This window comes from Pituophis catenifer, unplaced genomic scaffold (genome assembly GCF_029215685.1).
Source record: "Pituophis catenifer annectens isolate HBS135680 unplaced genomic scaffold, rPitCat1.0.hap2 SCAF_4, whole genome shotgun sequence".
Classification (NCBI taxonomy): domain Eukaryota; kingdom Metazoa; phylum Chordata; class Lepidosauria; order Squamata; family Colubridae; genus Pituophis; species Pituophis catenifer.
This window is the reverse complement of record NW_027256884.1, coordinates 73,128,795-73,153,208: the sequence shown is the minus strand read 5'-3', so window position 1 is coordinate 73,153,208 and position 24,414 is coordinate 73,128,795. Positions and strand designations below refer to the sequence as shown.

Here is a 24,414-nt window from a genome sequence, read left to right as displayed (position 1 = left end):
TAGTAAGTCTACCCATTCCTTACATATTAAACTCAGTATTTCTAAGAGACTTGATACATCACAAGCCTATAAATTCTGAGGTGCTATTTATGGTTGGGATTCCTGTGCAGGAATGCCAAGCATATAAACTATTTAATTACAATGACTAAATGTATTAGAAAGCAGGTATAATATTTTACAAATTATTACATAACTTAAAAGTATGCTTGAAAAAAATTAATGATATCCTCAGAAAGAGTCTTACATTTCACCTTCTAATACTCTGAGGTCCTCAAGCAGTTCTTGGGCCAGAATTTGTAGATCTTTATTACAGCTCTTTGATAGCAAAAGGATTCGTGGAAGTGGTAGGGAGTCACGTATTTCGAGAGCTGACTTAGTTAATATCTCTGGCTCCATAATCATGGACTGGAGAAGTCGTAATACATGAAAACATACTTCTGGATCTGGATCTAGAAGAAAAAAAGAAAATAGTATAGCTATGTGGCTTTAAAGAATGGTCACCATATAAATACAATAAATGGCAATAATAAATAATTACCATTGTTATAATTTAAAGAAGCAAAGTTCTAAATTATTCCAGTGAAGTCCTTCTAAAACTAATTTTTCAGCTGCCTATTTACCAATCTTCTTTACATTAAATCCACAAAGCACAGAGATAGCAGTGCTGCCTTTAATGTTCACTGACCCTGAACTCAGTGTTAAAATGCTCTCTGGCTCAATATGTTTGGTAAAAATCCTAAATTGGAACACTATTCCAGACAACTGGGAATTCTGATTGTGCCAATAAGTGCAATTACAATAAGGGTAAAGACAATCAGCATGTCTAGGTTCCTTTTTCTCTTATTCTGTGATGCATGGAGAGATATTTTTAAAAAGGCTGGTTAGGACTCCCTACATCAGACAAAAGGGGAAAAAAACAAAACAAAAAGATCCTGGATTTTTTTATATATATATCTAGTATTTGCAACTCTGGGATCACATTTGCAAGTATCATATTCTACTCTGAATTAATGTTAAATAATTTAAAGAAAATGTTTATACAGTATACTCCTACTTCAAAATTTCCTATATAAGATATCTAAGGTATTTATCAGAATTATAAAATGTCCAGTAAAATTTGATGTAACTAGCTTTTAAATATTAACAAGTGCAACTGATAGGCAAAATGAGATTGTAATCACGTGTCATGGCACTATATTCCCAGATGAACTACTCTCTGAAATGGCACTTATAGAATAGAATAGAATAGAATGGAATGGAATTTTTTATTGGCCAAGTGTGATTGGACGCACAAGGAATTTGTCTTGGTGCATATGCTGTCAGTATATAAAAAAAAAGATATGTTCATCAAGAATCATAAGGTACAACACTTAATGATAGTCATAGGGTACAAATAAGCAATCAGGAAACAATATCAATATAAATTGTAAGGATACAAGCAACAAAGTTACAGTCATACAGTCATAAGTGGAAGGAGATGGGTGATGGGAACGATGAGAAGATTTAATAGTAGTGCAGACTTAGTAGCTAGTTTGACAGTGTTGAGGGAATTATTCGTTTAGCAGAGTGATGGCGTTCAGAAAAAAACTGTTCTTCTGTCTGGTTGTTCTGGTGTGCAGTGCTCTATAGCAAGGGTCCCCAACCTTTTGGACCTCAGGGACCACCAATTTCATAATTTGAAATCCCGTGGACCACTAATACGAATCCAGCGCGCTGCTTACTGAAGCGCCTGGACTCCCAGTGACTGGATGGGGTCCTTTAGGCACTATCCCTCCTCTCTCTCCCTCTCTCTTTCTCCCTCTCTCTTTCTCTCCTCTCTCATTCTCCTCTCTTTCTCTCTCTCTCTCCCTCCCACTCTCTCATTCTGATTCTCTCTCTCTGATTCTCTTTCATTCTCTCTTTCATTCTCTCTGATTCTCTTTCATTCTGTCTCTTTCTCTGTCTCTCATTCTCTCTCTCTCTCTCTCTCTCTCTGATTCTCTCTGTCTCTTTATCTCTTTCTCTCTCTTTCATTCTGTCTCTTTCTCTCTCATTCTCTCTCTGTCTCTTTCTCTCTCATTCTCTCTGATTCTCTTTCTATCTTTCATCTCATGGGCCAACTAATGTCTTGGGGCTGAGAGGAAGTCAAGCATCTCCCCAAAAGACCGAGGTGCACAGAGCACCAACAACGGCCAGAAGAAGTGTGGGAGCGAAGCACTACTTGCACTTACGCGGCATCAGCATTCGGCCTCAGTATATTTGCCGGTGGTGTAAAACAGCCTCGTCTCCTGACGCTTGGAACTCAATGGACTCTCCATTGTGGACGCCAGATTGGCCCCCTGCAAGCTCTTGTCTCTCGAGGAGCACTCACTGAAGCAGTGCAGGAAACTTCAGCCGGGCTCCTCGAGAGACAAGAGCTTGCAGGGGGCCGATCCGGCGCCCGCAATGGAAAGCAAAATCCGGCTGCTATCCGGACCAGTTGCCGTTTACTGTTCCGAGTCCCAAACGGCAGGAGATGAGGGCTGCTTTACGCCACCGACTGGTGCAAATATACCAAGGCGAAATGCTGATGCCGCACAAGTACAAATACTGCTTTGCTCCCACAGCTTCCAGTCTTATAAATGTGAAAAATGGTCATAAGACACTTTATGGAGTGCCACTGTAACTTGAAATGGACACTAAACAAACTGTAAGTCGAGGATTACCTATACCTACTAAACCTCAAGAATTGTATGGTTAGAGGTTATAATTTTACCAGGTATTATCTGTAAAAACAATGGAAAAGGTAAAGTAAAACAAGAATTAAACTGGAGATACATATTTTGAGATATTTGTGAATTATTTCCTCTTTTAATTCCCAGTATCTTTTATGAGTGTTTACGTCAGATACCTATGCACTTAAAACCTGGAGAGAGCCACAAAGAAAATAGAGAGGACTTCCAGTGAATATGGCCAACTGATCAGTCCACAAAGTTATTTTTGGACTGAAGTTTTCCAATCTTCAAATAGGGAACTGAGTTCCCTAAGTTTATATGATTGTCCTGTGCTAGGGAGGTTAGTTAGCAGTTTGAAAGCAGGCAAATGTAAGTAGATAAATAGGTATCACTTTGGTGGGAAAGGTAACAGCATTCCGTGATGTCATGCTGGCCACATGACCACAGAAACATCTTCGGACAGCACTGACTCAATGGCCGTTGAAATGGAGATGAACACCACCCCCTATAGTTGGCAACAACTAGCAGAGTAAAATTCACACGGACTCCTTTACCTCTACCTGGGTTAGGAAGAGTCCCAGAATCACCCACAAGTGGCAGCTTGCGAGAAGTCTCTGGAGTGGCACTTCGAAGTTCTCAGGTGAGTTGTCCAGCTGAGACAACTCACCTGAATTGGTTGCAATCACTTCATTGTTGAAAAAGCAGCCATTTTGGAATTTATTTTTCGAACAGAAAATAAGTCATAACTTTCACTTCTTAAACACTTTGATTATTATCTTTACTAAACTAAAAAAGGCTCTTTTTGATCACAGACTGCTACTTCTTTTTGAAAGTCTGCGCCATTTTGGGGACATTACAGGGATGAAATTCAGCCAGTTCTATCCGGCTCGGGTGAACTGGTAGCGGAAGCTGCGGGAGGCTCCACCCACCTGCGCGGACATCATGACATCGCTTTTTTGCGACAATTTTAAGCCTCTGTGCATGTACAGAAGGCTTTGGGCATATGCAGACAACAGCATGCGCGCATTTGCGAACCAGTAGGAAAGTAAGTGAATTTCACCCCTGGGACATTGTTATTGTTAAACAAGGAGGAGGATTACTGGAGGCGAACTAAAATAAGGAAGTGTGGAGTACTTTTTCCTTTCTAATTTTGATGGACAAACAAGGATTTTAAAAAATTCTTATTTTATTTTTATCGTTTTCATGGATTTGTATTTGACATTGGGAGTTACAATTTGCAATTCTGGATTGTTTGTTTTGGGAGGCTGAAATCTTTCCAATTTTTAAGGGCCAGGAGATACCAGCTGATCTAAAAAAAGTCTTTTAAGAAAAATATTTATTCTTTGACCAGCAGAGGGAGCTAAAGAGATGAACCAATATTGAAAGTATCTAAGTCGTCACTAGTTGAGATGGGCAGCAATTGAAATCAAATAACAAACTAAAATTTCAATGTCAGGGCTCTACAGCAGTATTATATATATAGTGCAGTCCTATGAATGTTTGTTTAAAAATAAATCATATAGTACTGTGTTCAGTGATCTTTTCTGCTTAGGATTGCAACCTCCATTCCTATGTACATTTATTTGAAAATATATTCCAATGAAAATAATCACATAGCTAAATAAGCATGAACAATATTGTGATTTTAAATCAGAAATAATGCATACTGGAGAGCCAATGAGCATAATAGTAAAGACATTCAGTTGCAAATCAGCCCTCTAATTTCAATGTTGCTTCTGCTTCAACTCACTGATGCAACTATGTGCTTTCTTAGCTTCATTCATTCCATGTGCAATATTAAAAATGGCAACACTGAAAATTATTCAGTAAAAATAAAAGCCTATTACAAGGATTACAAGATAATGTATCTGTGAATATTTGAAAGGGCAGTAACCATAAATATAATAAAAATACTAATACATTATATTAACATCATTCATCATTACACATCAGAATTTAAACCTTGGTTGTTCTCTGTATCACATGCTAATTACAACTCTGATATGTTTTTCATCATACAGAGAGCTCATCCTGTTGCCTTTCTCTTTCTTGTCCCCTTATATAAACCTATCTTTTACACTGATCCTAAAATACACAATTTCTTGGCAACATTTTAGGTATATAAAATATTGTTCTAATAAATCTAAAGGAGCAATTTTAAAAGAGTAATGCTATTGAGCATTTTAAACTTCTATTTATTGTAGATTAAATATTGTACAATAAAAACTATTTTTATTGTATTTATAAAAATCTTACCATTCAGGAGCCACCAGATTAACGGGAAGAATCCTGCATTTTCACTGATGTACTTCATACCTTTCATGTTGATACTAATATTATATAAGGACATCAGCATCAGCCTGCAATAAAAGTTTAAAAAGTGACTGAAATGCATAGATGTATTTTTTGGGCAAAGTTTATATTGTACCTTTTGATTTGATGATCTTCAAGATACTGTAGTAGCATATATATACATACATACAAGTAAACCCTTGAGTAAACTGCATTTAAAGAAAAATGTGCTAGATTTGTTTTAAATGTAAGGGCATCCTGATAAATGAAATTAAGTATAAGGGCTTAAAACCAATTTAACTGATTATATTTGCATATGAGTAAAACTAAAACTTAATCTTTAGACTGTACAACACGAATCATATTATAGAAAGTATCATGAGAAAGAAAAAGTGACATCCATATAAATATATGTGTATTTTTAAAGAAAGTTTCCAGTTGAATTATTGTTTCAATCAGCTGTAAGTATTTTTAAGTATAATTAACAGATGATTTCTTAAAACTCCACTCAAGAATTGAGAATGAACGATGGTCTTGAAAAGTCAATGCCTCTATAACAAATCAAATTAGAACTGGAGAAATTTTTTCAAAGAGCTGCTTTGTAAGGCTAATACAGGATAAACATGTCATGGCCAGAATACAAGTCACAGTGCATCTTGTCTGTTATTGTCAGCAACCCTAAGAGTTTCATAAAAATTGTACCACCACAAACTGGATGTATTTGTACAACTTAAACCTTTGTTGTGCGCAAAATTTCTTAACAAATAAATCAACTGCTGCAGGAGAAGTACTTTTTAACTATCAGATCCTTTTAGGATACCTTTTAAAATAACTATAGAATTTTCTCAGTTTGGAAGAAAGTAATTTGTCTTGTTATTGCTGGATACTTTATATTGAAATAGCGCTATCAATTACCTATTTAGAAACTGATGAACTGAGAGACTCATTTCTAATTTCTCCTATCTCAGCAGAAACAAATGGTACTGAAAGAGGGACCACAGAATTGTTTTCTGACACTGACATCTTCATGCTCAATTCTCTCAAAAATTAATCAAAAGAAATCTAAGAAATGCTATCAAGCAAATACTATACATTTTATGGCAGAAACATACCATGGTGAGAAAAATATATGCCATTTAAAAAGAAATAAATACCAGATACCAAGATACCAGATACCAAGCAGTCATACTACAAGCGGTGAGTAACAGCCATATTCATGAAATGGAAATTGTTTTCCTATCTAACCGTTGCATTGGAGTTAGACACTATGATCACAGATAGGGAGAAATATAAATTTTCCTCTCATTTAAAATGCTGATACCAACCACCATAATCAGGAATGAAGGTATTATTGCTCAAAATACCAGAGGGGAGAGGGGAGAAAAAATATTATTTTTTTTATGCCTAAGTAGCTTGCTTCTCATGGAACTGCTGTCCAAGCTGACTCTTTACCTGAATAACTTCATCAGGGGAATGTGTATCTATGGAAGAATGAAAGACAGAGCTATTGTTCATTACTAATACAATGTACTTTGTATTAGTACCTGTTTGATCAGGAGCTAGCTAAAATCTTATTCCCCCTTAAAGGCAGGAAACAGAATGGTATTCCAAAGAAGCTTCTTTCATCAGAAGAAATAATCAGTTTTACTCCTACCTCCTTTCATCCTAGATAACATAGTCTTCCACGTGATTCAACTTTTATAGAAGAGCAGACTCACATGGGAGAGGCTTTTCTGACCACATTTTAAAGAAAAATAAGACAACATGTCATCACATGGCTCATTTTGAAAGCTCCAGTCCTTTGATTTTTTTTACTTAAGATTAGTTTGAAGGATCAAATACAATAGTCCTTGACTATGACTATAATGGAGCCCAGAATCTCCGTGGTATGTCATGAGGATCATAAGTTGAGATACCCACATGACCAACATGATTTTACAACCTTTTATGCAGTGGTTGTTACATGAACGCCACAGATTTAAAGCGAAAGCGGCAATTATTAAGTTAGTGCCATGGTTGCTAAATGGTTCCATTGTCTGCAATGGGTGTTTTTTGCCAGAATCCAGAAGTAAATATTAGTTTCCAGTAAAAAATGTTGTAAATTGTGGTCATGTGATCACAGGATGCTGCAAACTGCTATAAATGTGGACCAGTTGCTAAGCACCCAAAGTGCAATCACATGACCACAAGGGAGTTCCTCATCTTGAAAGAGTGCTTCAATGAGTATGAAGTTACTCTGAATAAACATTACAAACCTGTAAAGTGAGAAATGGTTTTTAAACCCCTCCAAAAATAAAAAAATAAAAAGGGGCCTTTACAAACAACAGCAGTAAGATACACATTGACAGTCTAGCCTCTCTAACTTATAGATCAGTATGCCTATATGAAGGAGTAGATTCAAAACATTCAGATTCACATCAGAAACAGTTAAAAAAAGACTTCCTTACAGAAATACCTGAATTATTTGAAACCTCTTTATTTCCTTACAACACATCTGGTTAATTATCTTTTCTTCTAGTTATTGTAATAATTCAATCTCTGAAGTAAAATCCCATCACATTTCACTGCCCATACTCCACATCCTTTCCATATCACCTCCCTTTACTTCGCCATAGAAGCAGCATATCTCATACTTGTGTAGTTTAAGAGGACTACTACTTCAATGTGCACTGTACTGACCGAATAGGTACTGGAAGAACCAATAGCTCTGAATCTGAAAAGTCTGCCTCTTTCCTGTAAGTACTCCTCTACCCAGACCAGCTAAAGATACAAAATAATGGGCGAGTGCCCCTTCAAGTCATTCTTGCCTGGAGGACAAGTTTCTGCAGTTTTCTTGGTAAGTTTTTTTGGAATTGGTTTGCTACTGCCTTCTTCCCAAGGCTCAGCCCAGTCACCCAGCTGGCTTTGTGCCTAAGTGGAACTATAACTGACTGCCTTTCAATAAAGAAATGGCATACATGGCAAAGTCATAGATAGAAGTGTTGTTGTCAACCAATCACATCCAATAGTTTTTATGCTTAGATATTAACTTGACAGTTTAACATGGTAGAGCATCAATGTTAATATATCTTCATCTGAAGTAACTACTGTATATGCCATGCAACGATGCAGTAATCTGCTTGTAAATCAGCAAACTCAAAGAAGAACAGACAAATCACTCTGGGCACTGCTGCTATGGGACCATGGAAGGATTTCTCATGACCTGCATGGTATGTTTATGAATAAAAATAGAGAACAACAGTAAAGAGGTGAAGCACATTTAAACCTGGAGGTACTGCAGGTACTTGTAAAAAAAAAAAAAAGAAAAGGAATGGGTTCTTTTGAGAGCTTTGTAATTCTCATGCCTTCTTCTCCTCACTACAGAAAGGAGATAGTAATGGTTCTAAATGTTTTGTTTCTTCTTCCTTCATGGGTTGTAACAAACACCACAGTGCCTGGAGGCTCTGCTCCATGCCTCCAGGCTAGATTTCATTTTGAATCCTCAAGTAATACACCTCTGTAATTTCTACATATAGAAGTGCTCATAAAGTCACCTTGTGGAATAACATTGTGCAAAAAGCTCCCTTATATGCTGTTTTCTTACCATAATTACCTATCATCTGAATTCCCTGATATGAAGTTAGAAAGATACCACTCGAAGCTGCAAGATTTATCTGAATTTGCTTCTCTGTGGGTTTATGAAAGTATAGGTGTCTATAATTTGATGGCCGCAAAATGGAAGTTCACAGAGACATCTAGTTTCCTATCTCAGCAAAGTCAACTGCAAAAAAGTCTTTCTCCAGATCTTGGTGACTATTCTTCCAATTATAATAGAACTTTGCACATAGACTAGAAAATTTATGGGTTTGGTGTTTTTCTGGGTGTGTTTTGTTAACACACTTGATTTTTCATAAATACAATGAAAAAATGTTTGTTAGCAGCAAACAGATCTAGAATATATGACTGTGCATTACATCTTTTATTATTTACTTTTCAGGGAGTAAAGTTTTTTATTTATTTTATTTATTTACCATAAATTACAAGAAGTAATCTGCCATTATTTTTGCATTTGATTTGATAACTCTTGTCAAACTACTTGTTGCTGTTTACACAGCACTCTCAAAATATACAGTGTGCAAATATTGTTCTGAATTCAGCAAGTTTCAAAAAGCCTAACAGAAGTCTATTTCACAATGAATTCTTACACAAACTTGCAGATTTGCTAACCCTCAAACATATCTTTAAACTTCTATTTGATCAATTGAAAGTTATTTCTATTGCAATATTTTTTCCTAGGAAAATATAGATTGAATGCCAATATAAAGATTGTAATAATTTCTTGTTACTTAATAATATACCACTTATGGGTCTTAATTTGCTTTATATTTTCTCTTACGTTTCAATCTTTTTAAGAATTTTTTTTAAATGAACTCAGAAGAATTTCGATCAAACTAGACAACCGATGAGTCCTTGGGTCATTACTTCAGAGATATTTCCTTAGGAGATTTCACAATGCCTTCAACAAAGGCAGAACTTCTAATATGCTTGAAAACTTCTTTAAAATTCAGGGAGATATTCAGAGATGTAGCTGCCTTGAAAATATGCAGTTGAACTGTATCCAATCAAATATCCAGAGTGGACCATAGGAAATGTTTAATGACATTTTGTATTATGTCACAAAATGTTTTATAAAATTTGCCAAATTTTAATTCTATTGGAATCATGGATTCTGGATTTTGGACACATTCTGTAAGTTAACCCATTGGAAATATCTAGATTGAAAAAGTATTGCCCTATGAGTGTCAGCCATCAAGTAGATTATAGAATTTTATGAGGGAGTAAAAATGCTAGACCACTTTGAATAAGAAACACATCTGAAATTACAACTGCATTGTACCTGCAACCATTTTTTCAATATATCATCATAATAAAGGAGAAAATTAAGAGCTTGATTTATAGAAACTTCTTAGGGAAAAAAACTACAATAATTATCACAGGGCTAGAGTTCTTATTGAAAAGAGAAGCCAAGCCTGTCTGTCTGCTGAAGATCATACATAGCAACATTGGGGACAATAAAGCTTTTTTTGCCTGTCAGTATCTGCTACTTTGTTTCACCATTCATACTCTCCTCAATACTAAATCATATTTGTAATTCAGCTTTTAAACTGAGAGCAATCTTGGTGTAATTAGGAAGTTGAACTTCAAGTAAAATCTCCTCAAATGTTGATGTGACAGCCATCTCATTCCCCTTCTTGATAGTCTTTCAGTATTTGATAGAACAGCATCTGAACATATATATGTTTCTGGTAGATTTTGCCTAGATAGCAGGCTCAGATGTAATGGTATATGCCCTTCTTCTTTCTTCAGGGTAAGGTCAAATAAGCTCTTATCCATGGCCATAAAGGATAAAACACATTCTAAAACAGCTTGGAGAAAAATATAGAAAAGAATAAATATTTTCTCCAATGAAGAACAGAAATGAGGGGAACAATAAGAAAAATGTTCCAGTTTGTTTCTATTTATCAACTTCCAGAGAAGGCCATATACTAATTCAAAGATCTTCTTGCTTTCCCAGAGAAAATATGAACAGCTGCTCTACTAAATCATTAAACAAAGAAAAATCATATTGAATTTCATATAACAGAAAGGATTAACACTTTGCAATACATTTTTACTATCTGTTTATCAGCAGACACAGGACACCAGATTAAAAAGAGTTATAGAAAAGCATGTCTGTGCTTGTGTTTTTCAGCTGTTATTTTTCTAGGCAATTGATAAAGGTGAGCAATGAGGAAATGTTAAAATATGGAAGTTAAAGAGTTGTACAAAGAGCAAAGCTCACTATTTAGAATAGGGGTGTCAAACTCAATTTCATTGAGGGCCGCATCAGGACTGTGGTTGACCTCTGGGGGCCAGGTGGGCAACCAGGTGGACGTGGCCACCTTGAAACCACTCCCCAAACTGCTAGCATGTTTCCTCTTCACACTGGGTAGACTGGGCCAAAGATACGTTGGCTTGATCTTTCCTCTTCGCGCTGGGTAGACCAGGCCGAAGCTACACTGGCTTGATCTTTCCTCTTCGCGCTGGGTAGACCGGACCAAAGCCATGCTGGCCTGATCTTTCCTCTTTGCATTGGGTAGACCAGGACAGCCCCATGGGCCGGATCCAACCACATCAGATCCGGCACGCAGGCCTTGAGTTTGACACTCCTGATTTAGAACATTAGCCTAGGAAATGCTTAATTCTTTAGAACTTCGTCCTATCATCACTACTCTAGCAACTTTTACATCACAATGTTATATTTATACTTGCTTAAGCATTTTCATTAGGTATCACTTTTTTATATATAGTCTCTTAGCCACAAAAATATAGTTCTATGATCCACAATCTCTGAAAATCTTAATTTAGAATTAAGCCTATAACACCCTCTGCTGTCCATCCTTTAGAATAACATAAGACACTAAAATCTGCATAGTGTAATTTTGTTAACTAGCAAATGAAAATTAAATAAATTATTTGTAATTAAAAACTAAGGAAATTTTTTCCAGGCTAAGTTATATCAAATAATTTATTGTAGAAACCTTTTGTTAATATATGCGTAAATAACAGTATTCATGAGCTGGAACTTGTTGCTTTATCAGTCCACCCCTTATATCTGATAATCTTTACACTAAGAACAATATTTCTGGAACTTCCTAGAGTTTTGAAGATGGCTTACAAGTTTGCACAGAGTTGTCTTTTCAAAAAGAAACAACTTAGAAGTCCCAATTTATGTGTGGATAGGTTTAGTATTATTCCATTTTTATTTCAGCTTGATAAAAAAAAAATGCTCTCCTAATTGGATTGATTAGATTGAGGGTTTTGGATTGACTGGTACTTTCTTTTCTTTGGAGAATTTGCTATTTACAGCATGCATTTTTAACTGTTCTTCCAGAACACTTTAGCAGTGGCATATTAAGATAAATTTGTTTAATATAAGATTAATATTGTTATTTAATGTAATATTAATATAAGATATTGAAAATAACACTTTAATTCAAAAATAACCAATTATCATACACTTTCAGTTTGGTGCAACATCCTGGCTTCATGTCTTTCAGCAGCTGAATCATTGTGTCCAGCAGTACCTGATTTGAACCAACAAGGAATTCACGACCAACTGCTAAAGCAGCAACATCTAAGAAAAGACAAAATAAAACATAAAAACTTTAAATAAATTGTGTTCTTATTTAAGAGCACTACTGAAAAAGTAACTTTCAAAAAGGCTGCTAATTAGTTGTTGAACACACACACACACAAATCATTCATTTATATTATTATTACTTAGATTTACTGAAGATTTATATCCTACCTTTCCTCCAGTAGATAGTTATTAAATAATTAATTAAATGTATATGCCGCTCTTCTCACCTACAAAGCAACTTTCTTACTAATATCTACATTGAAGGGAAAGGGATCAGACTGATAAAATCACAGCACAAGTTCCACCTCTTTCTATATGTGTCAAGAAACACCAAAGATGTTGTACATTCCAAAGAGGCGGAACTTTGTGGTTTAATGCTGTGGACACTGCTGCATCCCCTATAATTTTTCACACAAACACCTTGTGCACTTGGGTAGGTTGGACTCAAAGACAATTAATCCAAATTATGGTTTTATTTGTTAAATTTATATCATGTTCTTTGTCTGAGAGGGAAGGGAAGGTTTTAAAAGATTGCTTGACAGTAGGCAAGAGATCCACACCATGGAGGGAAACTGCTCCAAAGGCAAAAAAAAATTGGCTTCTGGGTCCTATTGAAGGACACTGCTTAGTCAATGAGACCTAAAGCATGCTGACAATGTCGAAGCATGCAGGACAAGCAGACAGGCAGACATTATGGGAGACAGGAAGTCCTTCAAACAGCTAGGCAAAAGGTGTCACTCAAGACCCGTAATCCAAATCCTGCCCGCAAGGTGGTAAGATCTGGCCTGCAGGGCCACCCGAGAAAGTGAACTACTAGCCTGCAAGGCCTCATCCAGGCCAAGCCAATAAGGCACTGATCTGCAATTTGGTGGCAGCCATCTGGGCCGTACCGCAGCCAGCCTTAGATCTGTGGCGCCGCCTCAGCCCCATCCCTTGGGTGTGCGCACAGGAGGCAACGAGCGAGTGGGGCCTGGCATCCCTAGGAACTGCATTCTGAGAGATTCCCTTTCATCCAGGATGCCAGCCCTCGTGTGCTCGCTGCCTAAGCGCATGGCTAGGGAGCAGGGCCGAGGTAGCACCACAGATCTAAGGCTGGCCGCAGTCCGGTGACTGGCCGTCACTAGGCTGCAGATCAGACCTTGCGCACCTGACACACCTCGGCACCTTGGTCTATTAGGCTGTTGCTGTTCCTGCTCAAAGCACCAGGCCCACCAGCACGAAGAACGCAAAGCGACAAGTTAGAATGCCAGCTGGTAGAGCACACTCAGGCCCAGTAGGCAAAAGGCAGCCACCGCAAGTGGGGAAAGCAGGATCCCCATTGGCACCATGGCCACACAAGCCCAGCTGGGATCGCATGTCTAGCCCCCATCTCTGCTGGGCCTGGGCGGCCATGGCACTGATGAGAATCCAACTTTCCCGGCTCGGGATGGCCGTCTTTTGCCTGCTGGGCCTGGGCATGCTCTACTACCTCTACTCGGCCTTTCTAGCTGGCTGCCTCACCTCCTTCTGGTTGGGGAGCTCTGCCAAGTGGCGATGGCAGTAGTCCACAAGGTGCATCAGGTACACAAGGGGAACACACTCCATGCACTCCATGCATATGCCAAGGGCAAGACCCATGAGGCAGCCGAGGAGATGACCAGCGGCAACCTGCTCTCCAACCACAAAACAGACAGTGGGACAGAGTAACATGTCCAGCGATCTGTAGCACGTGCCTACCCCCGCCTCTACCTGCTGCTTGGACAGTCAGCCTGGTGGTGGCAGCGGGCTCTGGAGCCGCAGAGTGCACCAGCTGAGGGGCCGCAGCCTGCCAGAAACCATTGGCCCCCACGCACAAAGGGTGGTGACCGTGTGGGGGCCGTGTGTTTCCAGCTGCAGCTGCCCCGCCCCCTGCCTCACCTCACCTCACCCGACGGGATGAGCCTCCCACCCACCCGCCAGAGACACCTGGATTCCATTCCCTCCTCAACCCTGCCCAGCCTCCACAGGCGCGCCCCATGCGAGCAATGTCAAGCTGGCCACATCCCAGGTACACCCAGTTGGCTGCGACCACCACGGCCACGCCGTCCTTCCCCCAGGCCTCCAGAGGACAATCACAATGCTGATCTGTCCCTCAATGAAATCAAGTTTGACACCCCTGCCCTATGCCATGCCATATGAAGCACTCACAGCCATTTAGTCTTCTTAGAGCTGAACCTGAGTCTATTCCTCCATCCCTAACAGTCTCCAGGTAATGGGACAAGACATCTACAAAAATTAATAATCCAGAATAATTGTAATATGCATATGAATCCCAGTTCGCAAACACGTCACCAGCAAATCATGAGAAATAATATGTAGCTAATAAATAGTTCTGCTACAGAACATCTGAAGTATTTTAGTTTGTTTTTTTATTGAGATGGGACAGTAATTTGTACGAATTGTATAAATATTTAGAAATATGTTTTTAAAATATACCTATGTATATTTTAAAAACATATTTCTAAATATTTATACAATTCTTCTACAGTTTTACAGTTTTTACTGTTGTTGGTCTAGAATTTCACCTGACATATAACAATGTGACTCACTTTGTTAAGAATTAATCTTAACTGGATCTGTTCTAAGCAGCTGCTAAATTCCCCGCTGTTTTCTAGATAGAAATCCTGGTTAGGACACAGAAACAAAATGGTCTTTGTCTCCCTATGTATCACTATAAGTTTTAAAAACAACACTGCTTTAGAAATAAGCACATGTAACTTTGGGGAGAATTCTAAAAGTGTACAGGAAAAATATTTTGATTTCACTAATAGTACATGTAACTGCCTAGAACATTTGGGATATGTCCTCTGTCATTATTTCTTTGACATATTATTTATACTGCATTAATCACTGAAATAAAATTTGAAAGAAATATTAAACTATATAAACTATAAACTATGAACAGGTTATGTTTCCTTATTTCAAAGAGAAAACTTTGACTGAATATCAGAAATTTTGAAGATACAGCATAGCATAATCTGAGGCAGATATAGCTCCTATAGCTTTTCTACCAGAGGGGAAAAAAGAAATATTTTATTTGCCAAATATGGTTCTGGACAAAGTAAGTAAAGATCAGCGGTGAAATCCTCTGAAGTCTGCTACCGGTTCTGTGAGTCTGCTTACCAAGCATGTGCTTTGCACGCACAGGCGCATCTAAGGCGCATGTTTTAGCAGCGCTAAAAAAGGAACATTTTGAAGCCTTCTGAGTCTGCAAAGGTAAGTAGAACAGCAAGGGGGGTGAATCCGTTGTGCCACGCGATTTAGATTAGCTAGAAAGCAGGAAATCCGAGGATTCTAGCTAATATAAATCATGCATCACAGCTGATTGTCGCCCAGCTGATTGTCGGAAATACCTGTTTGCCCAAACCGGTAGCATTTTTTACTACCAGTTTGGGAGAATCGGTCCGAACCAGTAGCATTTCACCCCTGGTAAAGATGCATTAGTACTAAATATATTCTCAAGGAGAAAGACATTAATATGGTATGATCAGTTTTCATAAATAACATGGTTATACTAAAATAAGCTAAATTAAAAAACAAATTTGAAGTTGTAAGTCAACTTAAGTGATTTCTTATTACTCTATAAAGTATTAGAAGTTACTTACTTGTAACAATTCCAGCCAAACCTAACACAAACTGACTTTCATCAGAATCCATATCCTGATGTTTGCTATCTTCATTTAAAGAGCGGACAAAACTCTCCATTGTTTGTCCAGCAATATTAAAAAACTTCACAGCTTGAGCCTGAAATTTCACAGGGTAAAATAACTATTTAATAAGCCAACAAGTTTATAAAAATTAGCATTTCAAACAATGAAATGTAAAAGGAAACATATAGTTACATATTATCCATTTTATAAGGTATTTCCTACCCTAGGACAAAGGTTTTTTTAATTATATAACATAGCAAATCTAGTAGGATAAATAATTTTTCCATAACTAAAAAATTGATGTTTATAAATATTTTAAAGCTAATAACCAACATAATTCTTCAGTTCATATATCATAAATAATTTATATTCAACGCAAACTTCGGTGTGCACTAGAGATGGCTTCATTGACACATTTTGAGATTTGATCACTTATGTAATGGGTAAGAAATTTTAAAGAAGTAACAGTTTGTTGCTAGCAAAACAAATCTTGCAATAAGCAGTCTAAGTTACTACAGTACAAATTACTTTGTATTATGATAAATTATTAGTCTTTAAAACAGTCCAATCTCAAGATTTAAAAACAATGTTAAAACAACCATTCACCATGTTTGTTAGGGATAACAGCAGCTATATTTTAATAAATCTAGAGAAGATTAAAACATATGAAGAATGGTTTTCAGACTGAAACATATGATGAACGGTTGCAGGATTTGGGTTTGGGTAGTCTAGAGAAAAGGATTGCGGGGACACAATAGCAGTATTCCAATATTTGAGAGGCTGCCACAAAGAGAGGGTGAACTTATTTCCCAAAGCAGCAGAAAGCAAGACAAGAAATGATGGAAACTAATCAAGGAGAGAAGGAGAGAGAGAGAGAGAACAATGACCACACAAAGAAGACAAAATTCAAGTACCAATAAAGGATAAGACAGGTCCTGAAGAGTCATCAAAGCCCTGAGCACAGCTGCACAAGTACAGGCCCTAAGCACCAGATCCATAGAAGCAGGGTCTACCACGCTAGACAGGACCCAAAGTGCAGACCTCAGAAATAGTCCAATACATAGTGGCAGGGAATAAGATGCAAGCAGGAGGATACACTGAATGGCACAACCGAGTAGCTGGCATTGTGTACAGCAGGGGGTCTGCAGCCTTAAACACTCAGAGCCATTTGGACCTGTTTCCCACAGAAAAGAAAACACCAGGAGCCACAAAACCCTTCCCGTGCCTGACTATTTCTTGAGCGGCCACAAAACTAGCATATATAGTTGAATTAAACGTTCTGTTTTCTTTTGAAACTTTTCTTTTCTTGGATTTATCCATGGTTGGCCTACCGAGGATTGAAAAGCTAAATAAATCACGTGCCGGCGGGTGTCACACATTGGTGGTTGTGACGCATATTTTGAGTGAAAGGGAGCTGCAGCAGAGGGGTGAAAGAGCCACATGCGGCTCCAGAGCCGCAGGTTGCTGACCCCTGGTGTATAGAAACATCTGCTTGGTGTATGGGATAGACCCTCCCAAGTCCAGATGGGAGATTCCACAGAAGGTTGTGGAGAATAATAGGGCTAAGATCCCGTAGGACTTCCAGCTCAAGACAAACAGGCAAATTAATCAAACAGTATGATAGCAGACAAGTATAAGACAACAGCAATGGTGATAGATGTAGCATTGCTAAGCAGCAGCAACAACATCAAGAAGGAGTATAAGAAGCTGGTGAAATACCAGGGTCTAAAGTCTCCTTTAGACCCTGGTAAATATCCTATATTTAGGTAAATATCCCTATCCTGTAAATATCCTATATTTACAGGATAGGGACTGTAAAGACCAAAGTCGCCCCACCACTGATAGGATCTTTATCCAGTCTTGGTACATCTGCTCAACAGAAATTAGAGGATCTTGCAACAGTAACTCATAACCTCACCAAATGTCTGGACTATAATGAACTCTACATAGAGCTCTTTTTGAGAACTACTCAGAAACTACAATTGATACAAATTATGATAGTCTACCAACCAGATGTTACTGGGAATACATTACACCTATGCTGTAGGCCTTGCATTGGTTGTCCATGATTTTCTGGGTGCAGTTCAAAATTCTGTTTTACTTATAAAGCCTTACATAGTTTGGGAACCAGCTACCTGCATGATCATCTTCTCCAAACAGAATTGTATCTGTGTCTTAGAAGTTTATTGTTTCTCTCCATTCTCTTTTTATGAAAATGAAAGAGTGGCAGTTTCAGGCCAGATTTTTGTTATAGCACCAAGCTTATGGAATAGCCTTCCCTTAGAAGCTAATATGCCCCATTCAAAGAAGCATTCCTGAAGATGGTAAAGACAGACTTTTTCTAGATACCATTTAGAAGTAGTTAACATTAGTATTGTTAGTTATTTATTATTTAATATGGTTCCATCTGTATCTGCTTAACAACATATCCAATTTCTGCTTATTTCTTTTGCATCTGAGTATTCAACGGATAACTTATATACAAAAACACAAATTTAATTCCTAAAGATGTCTTCTAAATTTCTCCATTTACTTTAACATTATTAAGGGACAGCTTAAATTCTACCAATCTTGTTGACTTAGTTTGGACTAATATTTCACCTCAAATGGAACAAATTTATCATAATGTAGGCTCTAGAAAGTCTTTAGCAAATATGTCACATTTGACTGTAGTGTGTTAATTCCAACTAAATTGAGAAAAAAAGTAAGCTCTTTTAAAAAGGATTTTAACAAGGCTGATAATGGTATAATCTTCAAAAAGTGACTAAATGATTTAATATCCCCAAAGTGGCTAAACTTACACTTCCTAGAATATTTTTAACTGCTTCTTCATTATTAGAAACACTCCATAGTAATGTGCATACTGCAGCACCCATTTCTGTACAATATTCAGCTTGTTGTAATAACTGATGCTTTGCATCGTTCAGCTGTTGTCGAATATTTAATTTTTCCTGAAAATAATCAAAATATGAAGAGGTGATCAGTAGTACAAATTATAGTATTCAGTTAGTTCTAATGTTTCTCAAGAAATTGCAAAAAATCTCTTAGCAAATTTTAAATAACAATTATTTAAGCATAGCCGTTGAGAAACTTAAATGCTTCATATTGGATGTTAAAAAGAGAGTATAAGAAGCAGGTTAGACCTGACCATAGTAACCAAGTTTATTGTATTATATGTAAAAAAGAAATTATAATTTTCTCAACTAAAAAGGGGGTATGGGTGAAGGAACTAAATGCTCTTTTCTACTTTTTTGTGTTGCCCAACATTTTGTTTGGTTACAAAATAATAAAACAAAGACAATAGACTAAAATAAGACTTATAATTCTAATCTTTTATGATCTTTAAAGAAAGACAATGTAAACCTGAAATGCATTATATTATTTGTGATTACTTCAAATGTATATACCTATACTGTGTCTGATGTTGCTTAACTTATGGAGAAGACTTCAATATGTTCATCAGCAATTCTTTCCAGTTTTATACATCACTACTTCAAAGAGTTAACAGAAAAAGTTAACAAGTTTATGCAGTCTTCTATAAATGACTTAAACCAAAGAAATGTTTTCTGCTCATCAGTGTACACCTTCCTAGAGAAATGGGCAGTCTTGTATCTGATATCACAACGAATTTTTGGCTGATTCATTAAATAATTGTTTAAAACTTTCTATTCGATTCGCATGCAAAGGGTAAGTATGCAAGAACTTCTGACAACATCTGATATTTTAAACAGTTTTCTTATTGGCCATGCAACCTGGAAATAAGGAAAGTTGTATACCAACATGTGCAAAGACATTAGATTGGCGAAAATTGTTTAACTATAGGCAGCAATATCTTGTGGAAAGTGGAAATTTAATTTAATTTATTTATTTATTTATTTATTTATTTATTTATTTATTTATTTATTTATTTATTTATTTATTAATTAATTAATTAATTATATTTCTATACCGCCTTTCTCCCGTAGAACTCAAGGCGGTGTACAGTCAAGAAAAATATAGACACACAAACATCACAAAATTGCCAATCAAAATTATTACTTAGTTTGGTCAATTAAACAAAACCCGGAATTAGATAACATTTAAAAAATCATTCACATGTTTGTATGTTTAGCCCTGCCTGTTGGAACATCAGGGTCTTGAGGGCACGGCGGAAAGCATGGAGATCAGGGATATTCCGTATCTCCGAGGGCAGTTCATTCCAAAGGGTTGGAGCCACCACAGAGAAGGCCCTCCCCCTGGGAGTCGCCAGTCGACATAATTTGACTGACGGTACCCTGAGTAGTCCCTCCCTGTGAGAACGAACTGGTCGGTGGGAGGCTATTGGTGGCAAAAGACGGTCTCGTAGCAATAATAAAAATAACTAATAAATATAGAAATAACATAGCAGTGAAATTCTGAAGATGTCATCTCTTTGAGTCCAGCTGGACTTATCTAGATATACATATACATAGGATTGGCATCTTAATTCTACAAACTCTCTATGAGAGAATAGAACAATCATGCTAGAAAAAATATCAAGTTCGAGAACTTATTTAGTACAGTTACTTTTGTATACTAGTGTCCTCTCATACAAAAATTCTTTGATTATTTGGTTGTCATGAAAATCTTACAACAATAAGCATGTTTCACCTTATTAAAAAAGCAATCCTAGGAATAAAATATTAGCACATATTGTCTCACATAACTTTAGCCTGTTTGTGTATATTAAGGTATATATATTCCACTGATTTATAAAAGGTAGTATTCTCAGGAAAACAAATACAGAATTGCAAAGTAAAAGTCTAGTTAAGACTGAATTTTTAACCTTATTTGCCAACATCCAGCGTATAGCAATTGTCTATGACAAAGCAGATCTATGATCCAGTCCATCATCAGCCATGAAAATTCACTGGCTGGGTTTGGGCCAGTCATTCTCAAGACCACAAACCTTTTCCTTTACGGATAAAAGGAAAAGCACATTAAGCTTCAGTAGGAGAGCTAAGATGTAATTTTAATAAATAATAATGATTTCTAATAAGTCCCAGCAAATTTAACAGAGTTTTTTAAATATATAAACTTGGTAATGAATAGAAATCCTCCTTTACCTTTCTTTCTCTCACACAGTCTGCCTGGGCTGCTTCCAAGCGAGCTTTATAGTGTTCACAATCCATTCTCAATTGTTCCAGTTCATTACCTTTCTTTTCTACAACTAAAAATGGAGGACCACAAGCAAAACATTGCAAAACAAATCAAGTCATTCAAATACTACCACTTAAACTGCAACTATCAGATAATATGTTAGACATCTTCAAATATTTGAAGACTAGTCATATATAGGACAAAGCAGTTTTATTTTCTTGTGTGTACTACTTAAACTAATAGGTTCAACTTATAAAAACAGACCTTTTTCTTAAACTTTATTAAAAACTCAATTTGTATAAGCTGTTTGACTGAGAAACAGGCTACTTGATAAACTAATGGATTATTCTTAAAGATTTTCAAATAGTGACTATAAGGTCATCTATTCAGTATGCCTTAGCAGGACTCTATAAGTATATACATTTGGTAAACAAATAGAAGCTAGACCACTGATTCTGTAGCTTTCAACATTTCATTATCTTCAAATCACTTGGATGAGTGATTGGAAGAGGAAGAAAAGAAAAAGGTTTTTTTAAAAAATAATGTTGACAAGTCCTGCGAGAACAGGATAATAATCATAGACCAGCTCATGTTTTAAACCAAGGGTGTCAAACTTGATTTCATTGAGGGCCTCATCAGGGTTGTGTTTAACCTTGGGGGGCCGGGGTGTGTGTGACCGGGGTGGGCGTGGCCACCTCAACATCACTCATGTTGGGAGCACCTGTGGTGGCTAAGTGCTAAGGCAGGACTTCCCTCAGACCCTCCCTCCCTCTCATTATAATCTCCTTCCTTCCTTCTCTTTTTCCTTCCCTCTTCTTTCTTTCTTCTTCCTTCACATTTCCTTATTTTTCCTTCCTTGCTCTTTTCCCATCTTTTCTTCTTTTTCTTTTTCTTTTCTCTTTCTTTCTCTTCCTGTCCCTTCTTGCATGCTCAAATGCAAAAGGAGAAACATTTCTCATTTTGTTTTTAGTTTTAATTTGCCCTCTGCCAGCGAAAACCAAGCTCGGGGGGAGGCATGCACAGCCCCCCCGGGCCCCATTTTTGGTCAGGATGTCCTCCTACAACCCTCCACAAGTGAAAACGGAATTCCGTTTTTGCTGGCAGAGGCACCCCGGATTGGTCCTTTGCTGTTTTCAGGGCGGCCGAGTGGGCCAGCTCTAAGTACCCTGCGGGCTGGATTTGGCCCCCAGGCCTTGAGTTTGACACCTCTGTTCTAGACTGTTATCAGTCTGAATCCATAACATCATGGATTCAGAGGCGTGGTGGCACTGTGGTTAGAATGCAGTATTGCAGGCTGATTCTGCCCACTGCCAGGAACGGCTCAAGGTTTACTCAGCCTTCCTTCCTTCTGAGGTTGATAAATATAAATATATACCTCTTAGAGAATGCTGTAAAGCACTATGAAGTGATATATAAGTCTTAGTGCAATTGCTATTGCTATTATATTTAGCTCAATTAGGCAGCAAGCAATTATGTCTCCTCTCTTTCGCTCAGAAATCGCAAGAATATGAAAAACAATAGTACTGAGCCTGAAGTAACTAGACCAGTTATAATCAAGTGTAAGGAAGGAAAAGCAATTGTACAGTTCCTCTTTAATTTAACTGCTTATCGCTATGTATCATGTATTACTTCCACAAATTCCCAGTGGAAAGCATAATGCAGTACAAGTTGTAAAGTTAGAATTTTAGTTTCTGTCATAAAAAGATCATATGGTAGGGAAAAAAGCAGGAGGAGGAATGGTTTAATACTCTTCGTATCAGCCTTTTTTCCATTCCAAATTTGTCCATTTTTCAACTCGATATGAAGTAGGAGATTATTAGGCAAGGAAAATGTAATTCCAATATTTCATATTACTTAACATTCTTCACTCTTGCAACTTAATTTCTTTTGAACAAAAAAAAGTAGGGCCTTTTGTAAGTTACAAATTTTTGTATTATATTTAAATATTTTTACTATATTCCTGTCTTGCATACAGAATATTAAAAAAACAGAAAGCAGGATACAACCAAACAATATTAACAATTATCTTGTTTTCACAGAATTTTCAATACTATTCTATGAATTAATTGTGCTTAATATAAGAGAACTTACTTGTTTCAAGGGCATCTAGTTTCTGGAAGCTTTCTAAGATATCACTATTCAATATCTTGGGTAGAATGTCATGCAACTGCATTACTTCAGTTGTCAATCTCTCCAAAGCTCTCTTTTTGACCTTAACAAATTCAACTTCTACCTCAGTTTTCTGCAACAGAACAAAACAATTTCCTCCTTTTTTCTCCCTGCTATTCAACAAATGTCTTTAACAAAAAAACAATCTCTTTTTTATTTTAACATTTTGGACCATATTAAACCATAGTTTTCATACATTGTTTGGATTTATATATTTCAGAAGTATTAAATTGTGGTTTATAAAAGAACAGATAGAAGGTGAGTATTTAAGTGAAAAAGAACATTGAGAAATTACACTATTTATTTTATTTTAGTTTATTTTAGCTGGGAAAAAGCATTCATCTTATAAGAAATTAACATATACCGCATACAATGCTGAAAAAGCAGTTAGTTTTTCATACAAGGCAACTTGTTCCCCCTTCTACTTCAAGAAGATTGAGAATCACATTAAATGCTCATCTTCCATGTGAGGAATGTAGAAAATTGTGAAACAATTGAGATATACAAGAATGTATCTGGTTCATTAGTTATATTTCAGAAAACTAGTCTATTATTAGTATTAAAATGCAGCAATAAGTTATTTTACATACCAGACTAGGTATTTTTATTTGCTCCTTTTTAAAATTTATTTCTAAGCAAATTTATTTCTAAGACCATATCCTTAAAATGCACATCACTTAATACAAAATCCTTAAGCACCTCAGGAGTCAACGATTACCATCGGCTCACTAAATTCGCAGAATGCACGGTGCTGTCAATAACCATCCTTGAGCGTAGTGAAAATTCAGCCACCCTGTATCCATATTCCTGTAGGATGCCGCCTCTGGATGCATCGAAATTGAAAAGGGGAAAAAACCGCCACACAGTCGGTTTCTGGAGGCCAGGAGCCAATTTTTATCACCACCAAATTGTGGCTGATGGGGCGGGGGTGGAGGGGGGGGACATTACGAAACATCGCTTGTCCCCTGCCGTCTTCCCCTAACTGAGGGGAAAAGGCTAATTTCGAACGTAGGATCGAGAATCTCGCGGGAGAGTAAAGCCAGCACCTTACGCTACCTGCTGTCCGCCTTCTGAGCAGGACGGGCTGGCTAAGCTCCCGCGCTTCATCTCAACACACGATCAAGAAAGAACGCCCCCTCTCCTTTCAGACTCGCTGCACACCACGTGACAGTCATCTTGTGGCGGGACAACTCTCGAAAGTCGCCAGGACTCTTTTGCCGCTCTATATTGTTATCTTGGTGGTTAAAAAGTCAGTCTCTTGCGTTGGAAGTTCGAATTGGTAACCCGATAAATAAATCTTTGCTCGTTGTCT

The 24,414-nt window shown here is 37.2% G+C and overlaps 1 protein-coding gene across 1 annotated transcript; it reads right to left on the bottom strand.

Annotated features, from left to right (window-relative positions):
- Positions 1 to 240: 240 nt before the first annotated feature.
- Positions 241 to 24,209, bottom strand: HSF2BP (heat shock transcription factor 2 binding protein). The gene is made up of 8 exons (XM_070943581.1): positions 24,159 to 24,209; positions 23,025 to 23,175; positions 20,900 to 21,003; positions 18,617 to 18,766; positions 15,771 to 15,909; positions 12,024 to 12,141; positions 4,950 to 5,053; positions 241 to 449 (listed from the first exon to the last, which is right to left on the bottom strand). The coding sequence occupies exons 1-8, from the start codon at positions 24,207 to 24,209 to the stop codon at positions 241 to 243; spliced, it is 1,026 nt and encodes a 341-aa protein (XP_070799682.1).
- Between the last annotated feature and the right edge of the window lie 205 nt (positions 24,210 to 24,414).